Source organism: Muscardinus avellanarius, assembly GCF_963383645.1.
Source record: "Muscardinus avellanarius genome assembly, chromosome: 15".
Lineage (NCBI taxonomy): Eukaryota > Metazoa > Chordata > Mammalia > Rodentia > Gliridae > Muscardinus > Muscardinus avellanarius.
The window spans coordinates 38519820-38546732 of record NC_137801.1 but is presented as its reverse complement, the minus strand read 5'-3'; the positions used below and the strand labels follow the sequence as shown (position 1 = coordinate 38546732).

General features: G+C 43.9%; 1 protein-coding gene across 1 annotated transcript in view; it reads right to left on the bottom strand.

Annotated features, from left to right (window-relative positions):
- Positions 1-3695: 3695 nt before the first annotated feature.
- Positions 3696-26913, bottom strand: part of CAMKMT (calmodulin-lysine N-methyltransferase) — a gene marked incomplete at its 3' end in the record, with an annotated part of 438709 nt that continues 415491 nt past the window's right edge. Inside the window, exons 9-11 of the mRNA XM_080711826.1 lie at positions 22597-22660; positions 9161-9292; positions 3696-3773 (exon numbers count right to left, since the gene is read on the bottom strand). Of these exons, the coding sequence (XP_080567952.1) occupies positions 3696-3773; positions 9161-9292; positions 22597-22660 (274 nt within the window). The remainder of the gene's footprint in view (positions 3774-9160; positions 9293-22596; positions 22661-26913) is intronic.

The window sequence follows — 26913 nt, the reverse complement described above, 5'->3', positions numbered from 1 at the left end:
CACGGTGAGCATTTAGTCAGAGCCTGAGCAGTGGGCTCTCTGGTTCAAATGAAATCTGAGAATTCAAAGTGGCATTTCAGGCCTAATGGCTTGTTAAACTCCAATGGGCTCCTTCCTAATTTGGAAACAGTCCACTCAGGAAAATAGATTTGCTCTGCCTAAAATCAGTCTGACTTTCAAATCTATCTTTTCTCTATGGGATATAGTCAGCACAATTATGGCTTTTCATGCAGTCTGAAGTCAGGAGATTTTGATGTGGAGTGGAATGGAATTACCTGAAATCTGGGGAGTGGAGTCCAGATCTCAGGTCTCAGGTCTAAGGAGGGTGTGTGTGTGTGTGTGTGTGTGTGTGTGTGTGTGTGTGTGTGTATGTGTCTATCTGTCTCTCTACATAGACTTTGCCTCCCTCCCCAGTGGGGGCATCCTGTACTCCCACCCCAGACTTCAATGAAAGGGTCTTGCCAGGCAGTGCTAGCCACTAGCCAATTGTTTGAAATAGATTGGAAACAAATCAAATGCTGAGTAAGCACAAGGACAGAAATCCATGGAAGCTGGTTGAGGGAAGGCGGCAGTCCATTCCTATTAAAACAAAAACACCTAATACTTAGAAGGGATGTCCTACTTGGCAGTGGGGAGAAGGAAAAAACAACGACTACCTCCCGCCCATGGCCTTAAAACCAGGTTCTTCAACTGTCAAAAGCAGTTAACTAGTTTAGGACAGACACCTGGCTGTTGAAATAGGGCTCCAGAGGACCACTAATCCTTCCTTTCACTCAGTTAACTGCTGGATCCCCCAAATTGATTCAACAGGTATGCAGTGGTAAATTCAGCCCATACTGAAGCCAAAGGAAAAATCAGCAAGGGGTGGGCAGCTCTTCTCTGAAAACACCGGAGGAACCAGCCAGAAAAGCTTTTATGGCCCCGACAAGTTTTCTGCTGAATACTGAGCACCTAAATTACCCTTCCCTAATGGAAGTTACATTTTCATGCTCAGTCAAAAAGCCAACAAAATACACAATTTATACAAAATGGCATCAACCTCTTAGGTAGTCTTTTCTAGCACTTTTATCCCAATCCACAGCATATGTCTTGCTATAAAATAAAATATATTTCTTATAAGCAACTTGTATGTGGCTGTTCATATCACATTGGAACTGCCCATGGGCGATATTAGACACATTCTTCCACCCAGCCAAATCTACTTAATGCGACAAAGAAAAATCTTGAGTTTTATCAGAAGATAAAGATACACAAAGAAGAGGAGTATCATAGTAATTCTCGAGGTTTCCTAAGCATGCAGGCTTTCTTTTGAAACAAACATGTGCATAATTACACAGGCAATTATGGAACAGGCCACTTCAATCGCAATTATATAACCCAATATTGACGCGTGGAAATAATTAGAAAGTGCAAAAGAAACGCCAATGGATGAACTTTTGAGCACTGCCATATTTTCCCCTTATCAACATCTTTAAAATTATTCAATAATACATGACATCAGTTTCTTATAAACTTTTAAAAGACCTGGACTAGAGATCTTTCCGTGTGAGGATCCCATAAAGAAAAGACTTACGGAGCCCTGAAAAACTGACAGGAGATTCTCTAGTTTTTAGTCAACGCTATTAAAGGGTTTCCTTCGCTAGGTATCCCTTGATAGAAATACCTCAGTTCTGACACACTGTTCTCAAATATTTCTTGAAAATACATTACTGGTTTACTATTTAAAATACAATTTCTCCCAGAGAAATATGTGCTGGATTTCTATACCCACAACACACAAACGCAAATTGAATTCTTGCCAATGCCTGTATTTTCCTGAAAGTAAGAAAAGGAAATATTCTCATGGGCCTGCTGTTCTACATTTAAGAAGGAATCAAAAGAATAAATACACCATCCTAGCTGCTACTACAGCGATGGGCTTTCTTTGTCTGGCAGGTTTAGTTGCAGGTTTTACAGCAGAAATCATTTTTGCTGTATTTTCATCTGTATAAATGGGACTACTTGAGTTGTCTTTTAAAACAGTCCAAATTCTAATTTTTTAAACAAGAAAATATGAAGCCAGTGTGCAACCTATACAGTCGCCAAAGGAGAGCTGAACTACTCAGCTAAATGTCTGGTTTGCATTGCCCTGGTCTTTATCTAGCACCGAGAATAGACTGCTGTTTTATCCAAAGAGGAATAAATTGCTGTTATTGTGATGTTAGCCCATCACTTGGCATTGCAATTCAAGTTTTTGTGAGAAAGAAATGTATGATCTAACTGCGACTTGACCTATGCCTTCTGAGATCCATCTAGGTGCTCTAATGGAGCAGAAAAAGTGGCGAATACAAGGACATGCAAACCGATGGTGAGAAATTTGTTTGATGATAGAAGTGAGCAGAGGAGACATTTGAGAGTCGCTATTTTTATGACGGCGAAGTTTGTTTAACATGCAAAAGGATGCGCCCCTTCCCCTCTATCACTCTAATTGTATCACACTGAATACGTTGCTTCCGCTAAAGATATGAGGATATATAACTAACCTACCTAATGACATTACCGCCTAAGTGGGCCAGGATGATTCCTTACAGATAAACATCTGAATTTCCACAAAAAGCATTACTGCATCTTGTGGCTGCACTGAGGCAGGACAGGCTTGGGCTCCCTGCAGAAATCCTCTGCTAGTTTTAGGTAGTACCCATGCAATGTTCACTATACTCTCGAATGGCAGCACCTAACAATATGTACTTATTTTAAATAAGATAATTGTGTGATCGCGTTTTTAAACACCCCCCCCTGGTTACAATCTAGTTTATCAACTATTTATTCAAAATTTCTCTGGAAAGGACCTGTTTTGAAAGAGGCCTGGAGAACAGCAGCAGTTAGATTTAAGCCCTGATAAAGGCTCACTTTTCATTCAGAGTCAGGGCCTAAATGTGCTCTTCTTGTACCTAAACAGATAATAAGCACTCAGCACACTCCCCCTCCTTGACACAGCGCACTGAGACTAATCACACATAATTGGAGAGGAGGAGCAGAGGGCTGGCCACGCTATTGTGTCCAGAGGACAAACGGTCAGTTTATGAGGCTTTGGGCTGATGTAGTCGTTTCTTATACATCTATAGGGAAAAAGACATCCTGTTTAAAGGGGGGGGGGCGAGAGAGAAAGAGATGGCAGACGTAATAAATTAATTGGAATACGATCATGGAAGATATACTTTATTTTTTTTTTAACCAGGAAAGAAACATGATTTTTGCTGTTTAATGATTTAAAAGCAACCATCACCAACACAGAACAAAGACTCTTTTTCTCTCTTTTTAAAGGGAAGGCTGGGAATCACCAAAAAGAAACTCAGTCTCAGATAGAAAGGAAAATATTTAGGTTGCTCAGAAACCAAATTCAGATTCCAGACAGGCTGCTTATACATATTTAAAGAAAAACAAATGTTTGGTGCAGGGAAAGCGATGAGCAGAGTTAAAAAGAGGAGGGGAAGGAGCCGGAGGAGCCGGAGGAGCGAGCTGGGGACACCACACCGTGGTGAGCTCGGTGGGCCCACCGCCCGCATGTGGAATGGGGCCCCAAGTCCCAGGGGCTCAAAAGTCTCAGGGAACCGGCGGTTAGCTGCAGCTTGTGCCCATTTCAGATGTGTGTTTCTGTGAAAATTTTCTCTGTGCACTGGATGTTTTCTTCATCTTTTGAGAAGTTTCTTCTTCTTCTACCCACTTTTGGTTAAAATAAGCAGAAGTGGGTAATGAAGATTTTCTTCATAGATGTCCAGGTTTTCCTTTTTCAACTGAAAATAATAACAGAGGGATAAAGATAGAAACTCAGATTAGGAATTTTTACAAGTTGATATTAAGTATAACGTGATGACTTTTCACTTAAATATATAATAGTAATCACAGAGAAAGCAACTCAAATTAGTTCTCAATAGCATTGGCACAACAGCACTGTACGTGAAGACGAGAATCTTTTGTTTTAGGTGGAAGTAGTGTTTTTGATATATAGCCAAACTACATTTGTGACGGAAGGGACAAATGGGGCTCCCTCATCTTCCCCAAGCCTATCATTGGGCACAGAAGTTTCTGCTCTCGGTCCTCTCTGTCCCCAGCCAGTGCCACACTATGCAGGCAGGCGGGCACTCAGGTCACTGTATGGAGACCATGGTGACACCTGGGCACAGGGACAGGCTCATGGGGCCCAAGACATTCTAAAGGCTTCCCAGGTGCTCCTAGGGGCTTACCACTAATGACAAGTAATTTAAAAATCCTTTTCTCCAAGGAAGAGAGCATATTCCATCAATTAGAGCAGAAACATTCCATACTGCTTGGGCGAAATACTTAAGGACCTTTCTGTGATAAGATTTTAACATTCAACCCGAGTCCTCAAAACCTAAACTGCACATTTTCTTCCTCATTTGGCTAGAATGATTTGGACAGTCAAATTTATACTGACTCTAGTAACTAGTCATTCACTATTTATAAAGACAATATTTCTGAAGTTGGTGTTTTTGAGGCAATTGTTAATTCATTTTTTAAATCTATAAAGATCAGAAATACATATTTCTCTTAATTATACATGAAACCAATTCCTTTATTATTTCAAATCTATTGCAGATCCCCACCCCACCCAAAAGCTGTATGAATGGCTCTCACACTGTATTCTCTGGTCTAAGAAATGTTAGCCTGAATCTCTTCAAAATACAGATTTCTTCTAAATCACATTCCCAAAATGTGTTGTGCCCTCAGTAGTAAGGGCTGGAGCCATGAGCCCATTTTTCCTTTCCCGCTGGGGAACGAAAGCCAACCCAGACTACCTGCTAATCCACTTTCCTAAGAACTGATGGTGGTGCGATCACTAAGGTGACACATTCTGTTTCCTAGATGGCATTTATTCTGTACAAAGATGATTAGTTGTTTACTGAAGAAAGGGCCTGGTGGATTTTGCTGCCTCCAAAGTATCCATTGTGTTAATCTGAAACACAGGTCCCTAAGCATCATTCTTGAATCTAGTATTACTAAAAATAATATGCAGAGAAAAGGCCTTTGTAAACTTCTCAATGTATGCCCACTCACTGCAAATACCTTTGTTACCAGTCACCCTAGAGATACAGAGAGTTCACTGAACTATTTTACAGAGAGAAGAGGGGGCCACGCAAGTGAAATTCTTTCCTCGGGGATTGCGGATAAAGGAAAGTTGATTACTCAGCCTGAGTCAGCTGACCCACCCTCTCACAATGCACTAAAAAACGGAGCCTCAAATGAGCTCTTTATAAAGTCCCTGAGGTAATATGTGGGATAAATAATTTTTCTGTAAATATGGGCTAGAAATCACCTTTAACTTAAATTCTATGCTGACCTCTGGAGGCCAAAACAGAGGGTCGGGAGCTGGAAGGGGCCTGGGGCCAACCCTGCCCTGACTGGAAGCCCTTCCAGCAATGGGGCAGAGCCCAGGACCCTCAAGGGTGATACTAACCCAGCACCGGGTTGTTTCTGAATCACCAAGTATGTTATGGGAGGGTGTGTAAACACACACAAAGCTGGTGGGAAATACTTGCTTTGATGGGAGAATGTTAAGAGCTTCAAGAATAATTCCATTTACCCAGGCTATACTTCTTGGCCCAATTAATAATTATAATTTTAAGGAATAAAAAAGCACCTTGGGGAAAAAAAAAGAACAAAAAGCAGATTGTGAATAAAACAATTTTTCAATTTCATAGGTTTAGAAAGGGTTTTGGAGGACCAAACTAAATTATATAGCTGCTATTAGGAGCATTATGCTTCACTTCATAATTGGATGTAACACGCTCAGCCTTGCCACTGCGTGGACAGCAGCAGCAGGAGTGGAGTTCAGACTGTTTACCCTTTACAGTATCCACAATTATCAACAGCACACCACACAGATTAGAAGCACCAGCCACTTGTAACGTGGCATTTTGTATAGACAGGCAGAAGTGCAATATGGCGGTGCTTTTAGCACAATGTACTGACTTCACAGTGGAGCTCTAGCCTGTGTTCATAGCTAAGTACAAAAACATACCAAATAAACACTCAGGTGGGTTTGCAAAAGTTAAAGTGGAGGGGGCAGGAAGGCAGCAAATCCAATCCATAGCTTGTAAAATTATGTTAAAGAGAATATTTGTAGGAAGGAGAGTCTATTCCTCAGCTAATTTCAAGCCGGCTCTAATCAAGTCTGGTCTCCACCTTGCTAAACCCTTTGCTATCTCCGCTTCCGGAGGGTTTTACACCGCACTGTGGGGCAGCCGTGGAGGCCACCGGGAGGCTGGGAGGAGAGGGAAGTGTTTTATTTTTCTTCCTGTTGCCTGGACCAAGAGAGAAAGGCAATATTTTAAAAACACACCACACCTTGGCTGCCCGGCTCCTGAGCAGGCTGGCTGCACGGTGTGGGCACAGTTTAACAAAAGCACTGGCAGAAAGTGCAGAATGGCACCGTTTTGATTACAGGCTTCTTTTTAACGGAAATAAAATTTCACAGTTAACAATGAGAGGTGAAAAGTTTAAGAGGCAAAGCCGTTCCTCCTGATCACTGACTGTTAATCAGCTTCATGGGTGGTTGCCTAAATCTGTAGATTTTTTTTTTAACCTTGCACTACTGCCAAGATTGTAACTAATTTTTTTCCCCTGTTGTAAGAGGAGGGGTGAAAACTCGGCATAGAAGGCAGCAGTGTATGAGTGACGTGATGCAGTAATGCAGAGGGCAAAATTAAAATTCATGAATCTCTTCACAACCATTTGTGTAACAAGATTAAGACGGGGCAGCGGAAAAGAGCGGCATTATCAGGCGTCTTACAGTCCTCCAGCTGGCCACGCTCTATTCCAACACAGTGGGGCTCAGAGGATAACACGCAGCCTCAAGGAAAGCGCGGTCCTCCAATGGGGCGCGGCGCGTCCCAGGGACGGCGGGGCTTTGGCCAGGGATGGAGAGGAAGAAAGCTGATTGCCGCTCAAGATGGAAAACTTTTAAGCCCCGGCTATTAGCACGCGGCCAACAAAAGCCGGGTGGAGGTTCCCGGCGGCCGCTGGCCCTCGGCGCCCGAGCCCCTCCGGCGGCGCGGGGCAGGGGCTGGCCTCCGCCTCCCCCTCGAGGCCAGGGACCCGCCGCCCCACGCCCGGCCGAGGAGGACCGAGGAGCCCGGCCGGCGGCGCCTTCCCGCTGTGGCTGCAGGTACCAAAGGGAGGAGAGGCGAGGCGTTCTTTTGCTAGAAACAGGACATCAAGCCAGCTGAAACAACTCTCGTTATAAATCTCTATATATTTATATGTATTTATAAATATGCATATTTATATGGAGGTATATAATCAGGGGCGCATGTTTAAACCTTTCCCGCAGGGCAGCCCAACTCTGTAGAATAATCTCCAGGGCTCTAATTCCTGAGCACAACTTGTAAGCTTCGTTTCTTACAACAAGGAAGAAGACTGTTTCTTAGTACAATGTCAGCAAGGCGTGGAGTTTGACTTTTAAGCAATTACCAAAAGAGAAAAAGGAAGGTCACTTAGTTGTTTATGGAGGTTAATTTTTGCGGGACCAATCAATCTGTCTGCGGCTATTTAGAGTGGGTGTGGGTGTCCGCCACAATATAAATGTGAGAAGGCGCGTCCAGAGACTCATGGGATGTGCTGTGCTTCACAGGGTCCTGGAAGTAAAAGAGGCTGCCACCCTGCAGGGAGGGACAGTGAAGTTCTAGACAAAGGAGAGGTGGCACCCAGGACTCAACAGCCTGCGTGTCCAACACACTCCACATCTGTTGCGGAGGAGACGGAGGTTCTCAGGGGCAATGCTGAACAGCTTTGCTGGTGGAAAGACCCATATCTTTGCTCTGTGGAGCTGCCATGGAGAAACTAAAAATCATTTGTTGTCCTAGGGCACAAGTGAATGACCTGACACTGAAGCAGCCATCAGCTGAGCCCTGTAGCTGCAGCCTGGTCCTGAAGGGTGGAAGGGCCCAGGGGGCCAGGAGAAACCCTTTTCCACTAGGTAAAGCCCTTGGAACCACCCTTTATGATCTTGGGGGGGGGATGAAAGGGGGAGACCTCATTCTGGAGAGGCATATCAGATTTGAATAACATATTCTGCTTTTATTCTGACTGTGAGCAATGGTCTCTTTCAGTTCACAAAGCACCTCCCCCCACCACCAAGAACAACCAGGGTAAAAATGGAGCCCTAGAAACCCTAAGAAGTAAATCCATTTCCGGAACATGAGAATTTCCTTTCTTTTGCGGGGAAGATCAGATCCATTTCACATATAATTTTTCAAAAGCCAACACAGTTCTAGATTCTATCACAGTCCTGGGTAATGAAGAACGCTATTCACATTGTCCCAGGAGAAAATTAAGGTCGGGCTTTTACTTTCCTGCAGTCACAACTTGTGAAAGCATGACAAGTCAAAGTCTCTTGCCAAGGTCATACTAGCTCAGCAAAGGGAGATTTCTGTAAAGTACGAAATTATGGAAGCGATTCATGTTAGACTAGTCACTGTGACATGTATTTGCAAATGTGAGAATCCGAAAAAGTTTCCACTGGAGCATTTGCCTGCCGGTGTCCTATATTGCCCTATACCCATAAATAATAAAAAGGCTGATAACATTGCTTTATGTAAGCAGGCTTAGAAATCACTCTCAGATAAGTGCTTTTGACCTAAATCTTGTAGCGCCTCGATCTGACATATAACCCCACAACTGTGAAATTCTGTATGAGATTTAACAGTCTCAAACTGCCAACTGACCCAGCCATAAAGCAAGCAGAGATAAAGATTTACAGTCCAACATGATACAATTAGACATTCACCTTCTATTTATTTCCGTGCAGCTAAGCATTTAACCCACTTAAAAGCTGAAGGTTTTTCATTAAAATACAAATGCATGTTTATCATTCATGCTATGCCACCTCCTCTTGCATCTTACAAATTAGTCTATTATGAATGGAAGATTAGTTTGTTTCAGAGAAAGGAGTAAACAGGAACGTTTCTGTAAAATCCTTCTAGACGTGCAAAGATAAAAGATGGCTTTACCACACAAAATAATCAGATACAAATAGCTGTTCAGAAGCAACACACCTAAGGAGTACTTTAATCAAATATTTAGGTTACCTGCCAAAAAGACCATGATCTCTTCCAAATGCAATGCGGATTAAAGTGTTATCTAACACAAGCAGAAAACTAACCTTGGAGTGGACGTTTGAAATGTGTTCATCATAATTTTCATGTCTTTGGATAGAGAAACCAGCTTTTTCAGCTAGATTGCAAAACTGGTTTAAAGTGTTCCCTCGGCGCGGGGCAAATACCATTGCTTTCCCCTAGAACATTAAAAAAAGAAATTCACACATTTTAAAACTGGAAGGCAACCAAACAAAACAGACATCGGTCAAAGCACTTCATGTACTGTTCTCAGGTAGAAAAACTCAATTGTTCTGGAGATATCTATACCAGGTGGGCATGCATAGTGAGAATAACTTCAAGGAGAGATATACATCAAATAAGAAAAAAAAATTTCACATTCACGTGGCCAGCTGTTGAGTTTTATTAGTTTTCAAATAATGCAAATAAAATTTAAAAATGTGATTGAAAGTTGATGTTTGAATGACACATACTGCCCCAGGTCCAATGGTTGAAACCATCCACTAAATCTTAGGGCCAGGGACAGTGCCATTCACCTGGGACTCCCATGGCCCCGCCAACACAGCCACAGCACATCTTCAGAGCATGTGGCAACAGAAGTCTCTAATGTAGCTCACTATGCTCTGAAGCTTCAAGGCGCCCCCCAGAGAGACAAGTAACCACACCCCTGCTGAAGAGTTTTCACACTTCAGTCCCTCCACCTCTCTTTTTCATGACTCCCCTGGCAGGGACTAGGTTCTAGGGTTTTGATTTCCAACTTCATGGAACCCTTTTTAATGACCAGCACTATAGCAAAGTAGCGCTTCACAGTAATCAAATGGCTGCTTTTCAAGGAAAGTGGTACACCGAGGGTGAATGGGCTTTCCTAAATAACCACATAATCTCATGAGATTTTTGCAGTGAGAGTGGAGGGCTTGAATAAAATATATATCAAGCCCGACGTGGTAGCGTATGATTGTAATCCCAGTGCTTAGGAGGCTGAGACAGAAGCACTGCACAGATTCGAAGCCCACCTCAGCTACTTAGTGAGGCTCTCAGCAACTTAGTGAGACCCTGTTTCCAAATAAAGTAGGTCTGGGAGTATAGCCTGGAGGTAGAAAAGCCCCTGGGTTCCACCCTCAGTACCACAAAATAAATAAATAAATAAATAAATAAACAAACAAACAAGTAAATAAATAAAATATATATCAAATCTCAGACAGTCATCTGACCCAAAACTTCACAATGATCATTGGCTGACTACAGGGTACTCATGAGTCACCCCCTCTCTCCATGTATAGCATGGCAGCAAGTTCAAGTCTTATTGTTGTTGTTGTTGTTTTTCAGGTACTGGGGATGGAACCCAGGAGCATTCTACCTTCGAGCTATACCCCAAGCCCTATATTTTATTCTTTATTTTGAAACAGGGTCTCACTGAGTTGCAACGGGCCTCACTAAGTAGCCTAGGCTGTCCATGAACCAAGATCCTGTCTCAGCCTCCTGAATGCTGGGATTACAAGCGTGCCCCACCATGCCCAGCTTCCTAGTTTTTATTTTTTATTTTGAAACAGAGTTTAACTAAGTTGCAGAGGGCCTCACTAAGTAGCTGAATCTGGCTGCAAACCTGGGATCCTCCTGTCTCAGCATCCCAAGTACTGAGATTATACAAGCGTGCACCACCACACCCGGCCTTATTCTCATATTTTTAAATTTTTATTTGTTTATTTATTTTTTGCAGTACTGGGGATGAAACCCAGGGGCATTCTACTTCTGAGTGACACCCTCAGCCCTTTTTTATTCTTTATTTTGAAACAGGGTCACACTGAATTGCAAAGGGCCTCACTAAGTAGCTGAGGCTGTCCGCGAACTGCAATCCTCCCATCTCAGCCTCCAAAATGCTGGGATTACAAGCGTGTGCTACCACACCTGGCTTTAGTCTTATATTTTTTTAAAAAGAAAAATATGATGGTTTGCTTCTGTTAATTTCAAATCTACACTTCACATCTCTGGTATACCACTTCAGGTTTTGAGGGAATCATGAAAACACATCGCAGTTTCTATGAAAGGTGGTTTATCATTCACACCACTAACCATTTATTGAGCAACTGGAATATGTAAGACAGTGGGTCGGGAATCCATGTATACACCACCTCCTTTAGTCTTCAAACCCCTCCACATTGTAGGTATTCTCAGGTCCACCTCATAGGATGCTCAGAAAGGCTGGATGATTGGCCACGGTGGCACAAGTGATAATGATTAGAAAGCTCATCCCTCTGACTCCATCACCGATGCTCTCTGTCTATTGCATCCCATTGTCTCTTTATTAGCAATAGTGGTGATGGTAATGATAGCCACCATGGTGCTAGGTGATTCACAAGCCCTCCCATCAATCCCCTCTACTCTGTAGACACTGCATTATACAGGCGATGAGCCAGGCAGTGAAGACTCTGAAGACTCTGAGAAGCTGTGTGGCAGGGTGGGTCCTGGAGGTTCCACCAGCATCACCTCGGGACAATCAGAAACAGAATCACCCAACTGTTGGGCAAAGGGGCCTTAGAGACAACACAGCGGACCTGCTTCTTTGTACACAGAACCTTCAGTCTTTTTAGCTGACTCACTGAATTTTTATCCATCAGATGGAAGGAACAAAATGTCGTTTTTTTCCCCCTTCCAGCAAGTTGAGGAGCAAATGAGGCGGTGAATGTGAAAATAATTTGAAAAGCAAGATATTTCAGATATAAGACATACCACTCAAAAATGGTATAAAAATTATATCACTTCCTTCTTTTTTTCCTGCTCTCACCTGCAAGAAAGCACACTGATCCAGTCCTGGACACTGGGCATGTTTTCACACTGTATTTACGTAGACATGTACACACTCAGGCACATAATTATAACAGCGCCCGCCAGTGGTTCCACTACACTTAAGGCTCTGTCAGCTTTTCCTAAATTAATTGCTATTTTCAGGCAATTTGAAAACTTAGCAAAAAGTCATTTTTATGAGAAACTAGATATAATACGTGGTCTCAGCAGGAGAGCAAAAGTCTTCATTAAAAAAAAAGGAAGCCAGCCGGGCGTGGTGGCGCACGCTTGTAATCCCCGTGCTTGGGAGGCGGAGACAGGAGGATCACGCAGGTTCGAAGCCAGCCACGCGCACTGGCTTAGGAGACCCTGTTTCCAAATAAAAATGTAAAAATAGGTCTGGGAGTGTAGCCCAGAGGTAGAAGGGCTTCCAGGAACCCCAGTACCACAAAAAAAAAAAAAAAAAAAAAAAAAGGAAGCCGGGCATGGTGGGGTACTCTTGTAATCCCTGCGCTTGGGAGGCAGAGACAGGAGGATCACTCTGGTTTGGAGCCAGCCTCTCTGGCTTAAGAGAACCTGTTTCCAAATATAAAATATAAAATAGGTCTGGGAGTGTAGCCCGGAGATAGAAGGGCTTCCAGGAACCCCAGTACTGCCAAAAAAAAAAAAAAAAAAAAAAAAAAGGAAATAGCAGTAAGTCAATTTAGTTATTTCTAAAAGCTGGTGACCATTGTGGATTTTTAAATAATAGAAGTTGTTTCGTTTTAAAGTAGTCACTATCTAAGCTATGTATCATACTTTAGTCTTCAAACCCCTCCACATTGTAGGTATTCTCAGGTTCATGGGGCGACAGGTTTCTTGATGGGGCTGATGCTTGCGTTCATAAAGCATGTGATCCACATCCCCCTGTGAGGGTTGGGGTCAGCGATAAGGGACTACAGCCAAGCTGTCTGCCCAAACGTCCCTTTCCTTCTAGGGCTCAATTTACCTGTCCTTTTCTAACCAATTTATCCAGCACCCCCCGCCCCCGGCTTTATTTTTGTTCTTAGCACTTATCACCACCAACACACATTACGTCCTTGTTTGTTATTGCCTGTCTCCTCCAGCCGGAATATTGTTCCATGACAACGGGCTCCTTTAATCATGCGTTATTCACTGCATTTTCTCAGTGCCTAGCATATATGAGGCACTCAGTCAATATTTGTTGAGAGAATTAACTAAATCCAGATGCTGGATAATCTGAAAAAGACATGTTTTTGGGAATTTGAAGGCATCTATCACCTATCTATCTATCATCTATCTATCTACCGTCTATTATCTTTTTTTTTTTTTTTTTGAGTACTGAGGATTAAACCAAGGGGTATTCTACTTCAAGCGACACCCACAGTTCTTTTTCTTTTTACATTTTAAAATTTGAAACAGGGCCTCACCAAGTAGCCGAGGGTTCTTGCTAAGCTGCTAAAGCTGGCCTCGAACTTGCAATCCTTCTGTCCCAGCCTCCGGAGTACTGGCATTACAGGCATGCGCCACCGCACCCAGGTTTATTGCTTATTCTTTGGAAAGGATTTTCTCCCAGAAGCTTTGAGAGAGCCAACTGTTATTGTGGGATTTCAGAGGGAGCCGGCTCTGCCCAATCCTGAACCCACAAGAAAGAGAAAGAGTGAGCAGTAGCCAGTTTCACCAGTAGTACGTGCCTGTAATTCCAGTACTTAGGGAGACAGGAGAATCAAAAGTTTGAGGCTGGTCTCAGCAACTTAGCGAGACCCTATTTCAAAACCCAAACCAGAAAGGGAATGAGCATGCAGCTCAGTGGTGCAGCACTCCTCGGTTCAACCTCTAGTATATATATATATATATATATATATATATATATATATATATATATATATATATCTGTAGATTTCATCTCTAAGCACTAAATGTTGTTTTCTCTTTTGTTTTGACAGTATATCATATACCCATTCAACATCCCCTGAGCGCCAGCTTGGGGCCCACTCTGTAATGGATGGTTCTAGAGTCCCCAGGATCCAGGAGACTGGGGCACTTTGTATGTCTTATAATTTAGGCTGCAAAATCAAAACAAGAGAGAGAATATAGATTTCAAATTAGCCAATCACTTTAGAAAAATTATTTTCAATTTACCAAAGCAGAACTTTCTAAGCATTCAGTCACAGAACCATTTTAAACTGAGTGAACACCCAATTGAATGTAAAATTTTGACTGATGTGTAGAAATGTGAGGATAGTCATTGATCTCTGGAGAGAAGAGAGAGAAGTTTCACTAAATAACAATGATACTCTTTGCATTGCAAATGCAGTAGTTATTTCGTGAGGTTAATATACACAAATATTAAAGGGCATGTACTTCTAGAAAAAATAAGTATGCTTAAGGGATTGCACCCAGAGGCTATTGTTGAGCTACACCATATATATATACACACACATATATTTGTTTTTTGTTTTTTGGTTTTTTTTTGGTGGTACTGGGGTTTCTGGAAGCCCTTCTACCTCTGGGCTACACTCCCAGACCTATTTTTTAACATTTTTATGTGGAAACAGAGTCTCTTAAGCCAGTGAGGCTGGCTCCGAACCAGCGTGATCCTCCTGTCTCCGCCTCCCAAGCACGGGGATTACAAGCGTGTGCCACCACGCCCGGCCATATATATATTTGAAACAGGGTCTCACTAAGTTGCTGAGGCTGACCTTGAACCTGCAATTCTCCTGTCTCAGCCTCTCAAGCACTGGGATTACAGGCACGTACCATCGCACCTGGCTGCTTCATATTATTTAAAAAGGAATGTGCTAGATCCGGGCATGGTGGCCCATGTTTGCAAACCTAGTACTTGTGAAGTTGAGACAGGATAATTGCAGGTTCGTGGCCCTCCTCAACTTAGTGAGACCCTGTTTCAAAATAAAGAATAAAACTAGGGCTGGGGGTGTATCTTGGAGATAGAATGCTCCTGGGTTCCATCCCCAGACCTAAAAAAAAAAAAAAAAAAAAAAAAAAACCCAAAAAACAAACAAAAAAACAACTCCCCCCCCCAAAAAAAAAAAAAAAAAAAAACAGCATTCGTGAGGCTAAGACCAGAGAATCCTGGTTCGCGGACAGCCTCAGCTACTAAGTGAGGCCCTCCGCAACTCAGTGAGACCCTGTTTCAAAATAAAGAATAAAAAATTGGGCAGGGGGTGTAGCTTGGAGGCCGAATGCCTCTGAGTTCCATCCCCAGACCCGCAAAAAAAAAAAAAAAGAAGGAATATGCTATATCAATGAAATTTCCCTATTCCCTTTTAATTTCCAGGTAACCAATTTTTAAGCATCAGTAGGATATTTAAACTGATACTTCTTTTCTCTTTCTTACCTGATGTCTGAGTCCCTGACTTTGCCTGCTTCCTCTCCTGCAATCTCTGTCCCTCTTGATCTCCTTTCCTGATTTCTTTTCCCCACCTGCTCCTCAGCTATCAGTGGTCCCCAGGCTCCACCCACTTTTCTTCATGTTTTCTGTAATTCTAGGTAACCAAACTGAAGTCCACAATTTCAGCTATCACTTATACATCAACACACCCGAATCTGTAACTAAGCTTTTACCATTGTCCAGGGCCCACACTCTTATCTCTAAGTGCCTGCTCATCTCTGCATGTGGATATTCCAAATTACCTTTACCCATTTTAACTACAGTAGAACCCAATATCTTTGATCCCCAACCCTTACCTTTCCCAGGGCACCGCCCATCAAACAGCATACACGCCACACCTCAGACACACGAGCTGAGCGGCTCCTGCACGCCACAGACTCCATACGCCCAGCCTCCACAGGGAAGCTGGACAGCTGCGGCCAGGCTTGGCTCTCAGAACTTTTCACTGCCATATTCCTGCCCCCACCCCTGCATCACTGGGATCTGCTGCAGATGGTTCTTCAAGTATGTCCTGAATTGCTTCAAGACAACCTGGAGAAGCAGGGCATGGTGGTGCACGCTTATAATCCCAGCATTTGGGAGGCTGAGACAGGAGGATCCCAGTTCGCAGACAGCCTAAGCTACTTAGTGAGGCCCTTTGCAAGTCAGTGAGACTCTGTTTCAAAATAAAAAATAAAAAATAGGGCTGGCAGAGGTAGAATGCCCCTGGGTTCCATGCCCAGTACCACTAAATAAATAAATAAATAAATAACCTGGAAGAAGAAAAGATAGACCAGGGCAGGAACCAGTTTTTTTTTTCCCCACCACTTTGTTTAACTGGGGTGTTGCCTACACATTTTTGACCCAAAGTTTTTGTCATTTAAACATCTTTTAAAAATCACTGATCTAAAGCCAGGCATGGTGGCGCATGCTTGTAATCCCAGTACTTGGGAGGCTGAGATAGGAGGATTGCACAGGTTCAAAGCCAGCCTCAGCTACTTACTTAGTGAGGGTCTCTGCAACTTAGTGAGACCCTGCTTCCAAATAAAATATAAAATAGGTCTGGGAGTGTAGACCAGAAGTTCTACCCCCAGTACACCACACACACACACACACACACACACACACACACACACACACACACACACACACCACTGATCTAGGAGGTATTGCCTTTTTTGTTTTATTCTATTTTATTTTATTTTACTTTTTGTGATACTGGGGATGGAACCCAGGGGCATTCTACCTCCAAGCTATGCCCCCAGGTCACCCCTTTTTTTTATTCTTTATTTTGAAGTAGGGTCTCACTGAGTTGCAAAGGACCTCACTAAGTAACTGAAGCTGCCTGTGAACCACGATCCTCCTGTCTCAGCCTCCTGAATGCTAGAATTACAAGTGTGCACCACCCCACCGACAGGAACTACCTTCTGGATGGCAGGCAAAGCCCCAAGTGACCTGCATCTCCCTTATCATCTCCCAGCATTCCCTGAACTCTCCTGGAGCTCTAGTAAGACCAAAGCAATGGCAGCTCCTGATTTATTTGGTCCTGCATCTCTGTGTCTATTTATTTATTTATTTATTTATTTATTTATTTATTTATTTATTTTGCGGTACTAGGGATGAAACCCAGGGGCATTCTACCTCTGAGTAACACCCCCAACTCTAACTTTTTACTCTATTTTTGAAACAGGGTCTCACTGAGTTGCAAGGGGCCTCACTAAGTAACTGTGGCTGTCCTCGAACCGCGATCCTCTAGTCTCAGCCTCCCGAATGCTAGGATTACATGTGTGTAGAAGTGTGCACCACACACAGACATTCCCTTTGGGCAGATTGCCCCTCTGGCCTCCAGTTCACTGCCTGGCCAACTTTTATCCTTCCTGCCGCACCCACATTAGATATCTTTGTTGACCTCTGGCCTCTGCACTGGGACCCCACCCCTCAGGGCCCCTGCACTCCCTGCCTCCACAGTGACACCTCTGCTCCTTCTCACCCCTGGGAAACTACTTTCTTGTCTCTCTCAGTCAGCCATCATGGGATCATGCTCTTTCTTACTCCATCCACAGATCCTAGCGCAGTGCTTAGACTCTGAGGCACTCAGTGAACTTGCTGAATGAGTATCTCAGTGATCTTGCATTCCAGATTTTCTTTCTACCACCAGGCCTTCATGAATGCTTATGGATAATTCCAGGTAGAAGCTGATCCATGCTTAGCCCCAAGGAGCCTTGCTGATTTCCTGCTCTCTCGTACTCTAACCCAGCTCTATGCTGTGGCCAGAGTGATCTTTTCAGAGCCCACACACACCACTGCTCATCACCATTGAATGGCTGTCTACTACTCATATGATAAAGCCTGGTCTCTTCATTAGTTTGTTCTGAGGCTTTCAAAAAATGGTGCTCCAAGCTGTCTGCAATCCCAGTACTTGAGAGGCTGAGACAAGAGGATTGCAGGTTTGAAAACAGCCTTGACAACTTAGCAGGACTGTTTCTAAATAAAAACAAAATAGGGCTGAGTGGTGTAGTTTGGAGGTAGAATGCTCCTGGGTTCAATTCCCAGCATCACAAAAAATAGTATCCCAAACTAGTTCTTTAATGGTAACCCAAACTACCTCTCCTGCACCTTCCTAACTCCCAAACTAGACGGATACTACGTTTGGGAGAAAACTTGTTGATCCCAAACACAACCAAGCCTTTTCACACTGCAAACGTGTGAGCACAGTTCTTCCACCAGGGGCACTCCTTGTCCCTTCCTCTGAAGCCTGGACTGCGCTCTGACTACTGCAGGCGACATCAAGCACAGTGGCCTCTGAGGGAGCCTTCTGGAGCAACTGCTCATTCTGAGCTTTCTCCAAGCCCCACCACGCTGCACTGGGATTCCTGGGAGCTCCTGGCTGAATCTGCTCTGCGCTACACTACGAGCCTACCTCTACAGGACAGCGTTCCTCCTACCTCTACCCCACGTCCCTCAGCACTGGGACAGCCACACAGTAGTTGCTCAACAAATATTTGTTGAATCAAGACTGAGTCGTGCCCTTGATCATTTCATATTCTATTGAGCACTTTTTTTTTTGGTGGTACTGGGGTTCCTGGAAGCCCTTCTATCTCCGGGCTACACTCCCAGACCTATTTTATATTTTTGTTTGGAAACAGGGTCTCTTAAACCAGCACGGCTGGCTTCGAACCTGCGCGATCCTCCCGTCTCAGACTCCCAAGCACAAGGATTACAAGCGTGCGCCACCACGCCCGGCTATTGAGCACATTTTAAAGATACACAAAACAAATAAAAACAGCACCAGGCTATATTTTGTACTGTCCACTGTTGTTCCACGTGTGTGTGTGTGTGTGTGTGTGTGTGTGACTTGTCCACAGATTACAGATACCCTGGGGGCAGGGGCTACCTCATGTCTTGGTACTCTATCTGAGCGCACAGTACCCTACAAGCTCAATCAGTACCTGGGCAGACCTTAGGAAATAACTTCTTAGTGCTGGGCCCCTGCTCTGAGGATCTTAAACCCATCCAAGGGCTTTCTGTGGTGACAACCAGTGTTTCTGGAACACTCCTCCAATCCAACTGTGCAAGGCAGCTATTGCTGAGCACAGCTTTAGTAAGGATCTGCTGGGCCTCTGACCAGGCAAGAGAAGAACTCAACTGTCCTTCAAAACCATTCCACATACTGAGCCCCTCCACCCCCCATGCGAGGTAATTTCCCTGAGATGAGCAAAAATAGATGTTCGAACAGATGCTGGGAGAGATGTTAGAATTTTAAAAAAATGAGGAAGGCTGCCCATAAAATGAAATTGCTCTTCTAAAATGAGCGTCTGTGATTTCCACCTATAGCTCTCCTTAGATACTGGCAGGACTCCTGGAATTTGCTGGTCAACTAGGCCAGTTTCCGAAGAAGGTTGAATGCATTCTGCGGGGAGATTTTTGAATTGCTGACAATTGGTTGGCAGTGATAAGGAGCTGGAGAGCTGTCAATAGCACATCACATCCACCCCCTCTTAGTCCTGAGTAAACTCACACTGTCTCGCTGGCCTGGCTCCCCTCCCTGGACCCAAAGTCATTTCAGAGGAACATCAGTAGATACCATTTGTTGGTTGTCATTTACAGACTACAGGTCAGCCTCCAGGCTTCTGTGGCTGGATTTTAAATTACATTTGTGTCCTCTGATACTGGTCATTGCTGTTGTCATGGACTTTAGGGAACGCGAAGACAGGGAGTCACCCCATCAATCATTAGCAACAAGAAACCACTCACCCCAGAGGAGAAAAGGGGTGGGAGATGCTGCTTCTCGGAATGAATAACATTGGCTGATTTTGTTTTTTTTTTTTTTTAATATCTCTCCCATTCTTTTAATTGGTTAAGTTTGCTAGTGAGCCCCTTGTAGTATTTCTCACAGAGTCCGTTATCTTTTCTTTTCTTTTTTTTTTTTTTTGTAACCAGCAAATTGAAAAAAATGTGTCCACTTCAGGTGGATGGTAAATATTCCCTGGTGAAATTTGGGACCTCCTGTAATGACTCTCTAGGCAGAGGGGCCTGCTTGGCCGAGGATCTAAGCCCAGCCTGGATATTTGACACTGCCCTTGGGCCAAGCCAGGGACGCCCCTGAGTGGCCAGTTGTCTCTGGCTGCCTGATTTCCTCAATTTATAACTCAGTTATAAAAAGCTGATTTGCTGGAAATCAAGCAACCATGCTCCCCAAAGTAGCACAATTCATTTCTTCCCACAGAGTGACACTTGGACCTTCATTGGTAATAACTTTGCTATTGCTAATATAGTCAGCCCCTTCCCCTGCCTGGGGGCAAGGGCTATCCATAATAGAGGGAGCCTCCATTGTCCAGGGAGGCAGTCCTCCTGGGACCAGTGCAGGGCCCACTGGTCCACGGGACCATCCTGTGGTCCATGTGGATGGAGGTCCAGGGATGCAAGTGCCCTGCTTCCCTAGACGTCCCAGTGGGGATGAGATTCTGGGTAGTAATTTCAGTGAGTCCATATGCCATGCAAAATTCAGTTCTCCCTTGATAGTAGCCCCATATACTGTAAGCTAGAATACCAGGTAGCTTTGGTATCAGCCACCCCATTAGTGGCCTGAGCGAGGCCCACTTCTTCCATTTCTAGTGCTGTGAGTTGATGTGGGCCCCTCTCCTTGGCCTCCCTGCTCACATAGCATAAGTACCAGCTGCTTCAGGGGCCTGCCTCATCTTTCTCCAGGCTAAAGGTAGGATGATGGTTGCTGTCCTGGATCGGAGGGCCCTGCTTTGTGGTCCACAATTCAGACAGGGGGCTGGGCTTTAGAGTGTAATGGCAGGTACAGAAGCACTGAGAGAGATTCCAGTCCAGTCTGTATTTAGGTCTACTCATGGCTTGTGCAGTTTTCTATTGTAACTCATGTGAATGATTTACAATAGATCACAGATAAATCATACACATCTGCTACAAAATGGAATGCTTCTAAATAGGCTTTGAGGGGTGTTGGTGATGAGGGAAGTACTGTTTGTACAGCTGAGATCAGGAGCCCTTGAAAGCACGGTATTTACCCATGCTATATCTTCATAGAAGTCTTTGCATCCAAGAATCTTAGTACCTGCCCTGAAAATTCTGTCTTCAAAATGCTTGTAAGATGCACCCAAGATTCTTGGTGTACCCTGTAATCCCTGGATTTGGGAGGCTAAGGGCAGGAGGATATAAAGTTTGAGATCAGCCTGGGCAACTTAGTGAGACCCTGCCTCAAAATAGAAAGGGCTGGGAGTGTACCCCAGTGGTACGGCACTCCTGGGTTTAATGCTTAGCAACACACACACACACACACACACACACACACACACACACACACGAGCTGCCCACTCTCTGGCTTCCTGGCTTGCAATATAATCTTGCATGTAATCCCTCTGCGCCTCCATCCACCATGTTGTGATGCAACCAAGGCAGCCCTTAGCAAATGGATAGGGCCACTTTCTTGGACTATCAGCTTTTAAAACTGTGAGTTGAATGAACATCTAAAACAAAACAAAATAAAAGCAAGCAAGCAAACAAACAAAAAACCCCAAAAGCTAGAGGGGAAAGAAGAGGTTCAGAGTTCTTCCTACTACCCCCAACCTGGAGCTCCCTCTCCTGTGCCCACAGCCCTTTCCTGGCCTCTAGACCTACTACCTACTTCAAGGTGGGAACTGGGAAGCCAATTGCATTGAATTGATTGCCACTCACAGAGCTGTGGTTACTCCTCAGAGAGGCCTATTTAAAGTTTCTGAGCTATATAGAGATAACAAAATAAAAAGCAACAGTGTAAGGCAGAGGATGATTATCAAATTGCTCTGGGAACCTTCAGTGTGAAAGAGATATAAAAGAAAGATTGAAAGGTATTACTTTATAAATCCCACTGAGGTCAGAAGGCTAGAATTTTTTAAAAAAAGATTTTAGAAACAAAACTTTAGAACACACACACACACACACACACACACACACACACTGCAGTCATCTCAGATAAATGGGAGTTCCTATCTTAGATTACATTGATATTGTTAACCTATTTTAAATTCCTATGGCACAGCAAGAGTCTTACATACTTACAAGATTTTTTTTTAATGCATGAGCTTCAAATTCGTTTTCTTACTTTAAATAGATGTATATTAACTCTCCGTTTAGGCGTCAGGACCTCCTAGCTTAGTATAACAGCCCAACAAAATAAGAGTGGATACAAACTCTGTAATTTACTCACAGGCATAAATGGATATATAAATGTAAAAATGTGCACAATATTTTATGCCATGCTTGGCTTCATTGTGACCTAATGTTTATAATATGTAAATAATGGTTTCCTTTTAAAGCAAAGAACTTTTAATATACAGATTCTTCTTAACGTCCTTTTTTTCTTTAATAAAAACAGAAATAAAAGAAAAAAGTATTATTTTGCAATAAATAAACACCCAATGACAAAGGTTACTATTGAAAGGATTAAAAATGACAGAAGTCAACAGAAAACTTTCAATATCATATTTCTACTTTAATATGAAGATATTGTTATCAAAGGAAAAGACTCGAGAAATTCTTTGATAAAAATAATCTCACACTATCTTTGAAGCAGTTTCATTTATTTTACTACCCACTGTGTTTCTTATCAGAAGGCCAAGGGTAAGAAGTTTCCTAGTTATGATTAGGAAAGAATCTGATAGATCAGAAGACCCAATTGAAGTTGGACATAATAAGTATTAAAGTATCACATGACACTAATCTTGCCATTCCATTACTCTCTCCATCTTTGTGCACAGACTAATTATCCTGTAGCCAGCATTCAGGAGAAAATAGAAACATACTTACCGTGGGCTGGAGTAATCTCTTTATTGCATCAACGAGGCTGGCTCTGTACTGGTCCAGAAACAGGCTGACATTGAGAAGAGAGCAGAATCCAGATTAAACTGGGTTTGAGGTCTGATGATACTAATGGTGATAAGCACAGGGCTAATTCCACATGCTTACCCAAGGCGAAAAAGGAGAAAATGTTTCCTTCCATTCAAGTGTCTCGTTGGGGGAAACAAATTTAAAAAGAAAATATCGTGCTCAGTGTTATCCAACTAAAGCTAAGCCATCAACATGCCGTGGGTCAGGATTCACACACGACTAGGCTGTGTCAACATTAACGAGGCAGTTCCTAAACTGCTTTTGTGGGTGTCATCAGGAGAAGGTGAAGTGCTCTCAACACCTCCCTGTTACATCCTAGTCTCCCACGGACCTGGGCCCTCTGCCCACCCAGGGTGCTTTGAGGTTGCCTTCCCAAAACAATCATCTGCCCCACAGCACCCAAGCCACAGAACAGATGTTGGGGTAACAGCTCTTAGTGACCAGGAGTGGCACTAAGGTATGAATCAGCCAGACCTAGGCATGAACAGCTCTAAAAACAAAGCTTAGCTACTCTGTTACAGAAACTATGGTAACTGGATTTTCTTCCATAAACTCCATGTGGATTCTTCACTATGACTTTTAATTTTTGTCCTCCAGTCCTTTGAGAACTTCTCCTGTTGCTCTGCCACCCCATTGTTTGGGTCAGACTTACCCTGTCTTCAGAAACCTTATCTTGGAAATTTGGAACATGGTTTCTTGTTTGGAACTTGCAGGTCCCAGACTCAAGTTTGGGTTACTTTAGAGTAAATGGAAAATCAGTTAACTTGGCTATACCTGATGCTATGGTTTGAATGCACCTCCTTCCCCCTAATTAATGTGTTGGAAACTTAATTCCCAAAGCAACAATGCTGGGAGGGGAGAAATTCATCCCCATTGCCTTTCTGCCTTCCGTCCTGTGAGGACTCAAGGATTCTCTCCTTTGGAAGATACAGCATCTGAGGTATCATTCCGGACAAAGAAACCAGCCCCTCACCAGACAGCAGACCTGCCAGCACCGTGATCTTGGGCTTCCCAGATTCCAAAACTGTAAGTGACAAGTTTCTCTTCTTTATACATTGCCCAGTCTGTGTATCTGTTGTAACAGCACAACTTAGATGAAGACTCCTGGTGTTATTAAAGTCAAGGAAAGGCTGACTGTGAGTAGGGTGGCAGTGTGGAGGGAGAAAGCATCCAATATTGAAGGCATGCAGAAACAGCTGGCTGCTAAGTAACCATGCACCTAGGGAAGGGCTCCCAAGCACATCTGGAGAGCTCCACCAAGAGGAAGCAAACTGCCAATATGAACTTTGAAGTGTAGAAAAATGCAGTTGAATCTTTGAAATCTGAACAGCCCTGGAATATCCAGGATGTTTGGTTGCCAAAGTCACAGGACTCCAACTACATGTATAGCATTAAAAAGCAGCAGAGAGCTGGGCGTGGTGGCGCACGCTTGTAAATCCCCGCACTTGGGAGGCGGAGACAGGAGGATCGTGCAGGTGCGAAGCCAGCCTCCCTGGTTTAAGAGACCTTGTTTCCAAATAAAAATATAAAAATAGATCTGGGAGTATAGCCCGGAGGTAGAAGAATTTCCAGGAACCCCAGTACCACCAAAAAAAAAAAAAAAAAAAAAAAAAAGCAGTAAAGAGATAAGGGCGAAGGGGGCACTGTGCCCATCCCTGTGGATATTAAAACTAAGAGGGAGGTGAGCTAGACATAAGTACACATGGATTAAATACAAATGCCAGAGACTCATAAGTCCTCCTCCTCCTCATTATTATCATCATTATTATTTATGGTGCTGGGGGTTAAGCTCAGGGGCAGTCTACCTCTGAGCTATACCCCCAGACCTCTTTTATTTTTATTTGGAAACAAGGTCTTGCTAAATTGCTGAGGCTGGTTTCGAACCTGTGATCTTCCTGTCTCAGCCTCTCAAGTACTGAGAATATAGGCCTGTGCCACCACACCAGTCCACACACAACTTTCTAATAACAAAACAGTTAATACTGGGCTGAGTACTATTGGGTACCTTCTCAGAGTTTTTCATGGATTGGCTCATTTAATCCTCACATCCTTCCCTAATATTAGGCAGTTGTGTTGTTCTTATTATTGACCCATGTTTTACAGCTAAAAAAACTGAGCATGAGGTTCAGAGTCACAGCTGTCAATGTGCAGGGCTGGGTGTCCACCCGTCCCTCGTGGCTTAAGGGACTGTGATCTGGGCTGTAGCTTTATACTACTTCTCCATCTAATCCCAGTTACCGATGAGCATGAAGCCAAGCATGGGGGAGCAGTTTGGGTGAGAGAAAGGTCATCAGATGACTGGAGTTAGGCAAAGTTGAGTGGGAAGCCATCCTTGGGCACCTGGGTCCATGGTGGCCTCTTTGTTTTCTGAGGTCAGCAGCATTTGGAGGTCTCCTCCCACTTTCCTGTATCGCAGAGACACCTCTCACCCAGGCTCTGGACTTCTTGGAGGCGTGGAGCATCTCTTATGTCTCGTTGGCTATTTTCCAACATTGGGGAAGGAGCTATGGCCACAGAAGCCTTAAGAGGCTGACTATCCTGGGACAGTGTCAGGGGAGGGAGGTGGACAGTATGTAATAGTGCATGGCCTGAGGCGTGTACAAGATTTGAAGCAAAAGGGGGAAAAAGGACTTTTCTACTTGATAAATATTGACAACTGTGTCTATTAAAAAGCAGGTATAGCAGAGCTACTGCTGGAAAGGCATCTCCACTAGTATCACAGTCCAAACGCACAGCTTTGATGTTAGTGTGCATTTGCCCTCCTGCAGCGAGCATTCCCTTGCCCCTGGGGTAGACTCCCAGCAACTGTGCACTGGTATCTCAGGAGGCATCTGAAGAGGCCCCATCCCAGTTCCATGCTGTAGGTTGGTCCCTTTTGATCTGGCCTCCCTACTCACATAGCATGATAAATGCTGCCTGCCGCATCCCTGTGGGGTTAAGACCGAGTGTCAGCTGTCAGTAGGAGTATGTCTGTCCTGGCTCAGCGGGGCCTGCTGTGTGGAGCTGCATTTCAGATGTGGGAAGTGTGCTTCAGGTTTTATGGAGCTCTGGCTTTGACCTTTCTGCTATGTGACCTTGGGCAAGTCACCTCATGGGAGGCCTCAATTTCCTTGTCAATAAAAGCCCACCTAAGTGGCTGTGGTGGAATCCGATTAATAGATGCTAGTTCACAAACAATATCGAGCACGTGTGACATAGTAGGGGCTGTTGTAAGCACTGGGGAAAGGCTGGGCAGAAGACCAAGTTCCCCTCCTCGAGGAGCTGCCATTCTGTATTCATTTCTGAGTCACCAGTTTCAGCACAGCATGCATGGACGGTGCTCAGCAAATGTTTGCCTCTCTGCTGCCTGGCAGCTCATCACAGCTCTCGCCATGGAGAAAGTTTATATCGAGTATTAGTTTTGATGATCCTAAAATGGGTTTTAAACATGCCTTTACCAGTGTTGTTGGGGGCAAATCGATGTCAAGGTAGTGTGTTTTACCAGACTAGTTCTCTTCCACTTTGATAATTTCCTCATTGAGAAAGAGGAGGAGAGCAGCTTATGAGAAGTTTCTAAGACGTCACTGCTTGGGTTTTACCACAGGTTCAGTGGAAGGCTCTCCTACTGGAAGGGTGTTGAGCAGTGAAAACAGAATCCTCCTCAGATGAGCTAGAAAACACAGCAGCATGGGAGGGAACCTTGCTCCGTCCCACCCAGCATTCAGGATAACCAGAGAACACCTTCTTATCTTTTGTAAAACTACATTCTTAAGTCTTGGGAGTACAGAATGTCTAATTCAAATGCTACAGAAATGTGCCATTAATTTATGTTCAGTAGTGATTAGTAACCATTAAGAACTGATGAAGAAGGAATTAAATTGTAACTAAGTCTTTTTAAAAAGTATACTCTTCAGAACATTATACGGTACTCTTTAGTGAGATAATCATATCTGTAGCTTTAATAATGAAACAACCTCCTCCTCCTCTTCCTCCCCCCCTCTTCTCTTCCACCACTACTAATACTACTTCTTCTTCTTCTTCTTCTTCTTCTTCTTCTTCTTCTTCTTCTTCTTCTTCTTCTTCTTCTTCTTCTTCTTCTCCTCCTCCTCCTCCTCCTCCTCCTCCTCCTCCTCCTCCTCCTTCTCCTTCTTCTTTCTTCTCCTCCTCCTCCTCCTCCTCCTCCTCCTCCTCCTCCTCCTTCTTCTTTCTTCTTCTCCTTCTTCTTCTCCTCCTCCTCCTCCTCCTCTTCCTCTTTTC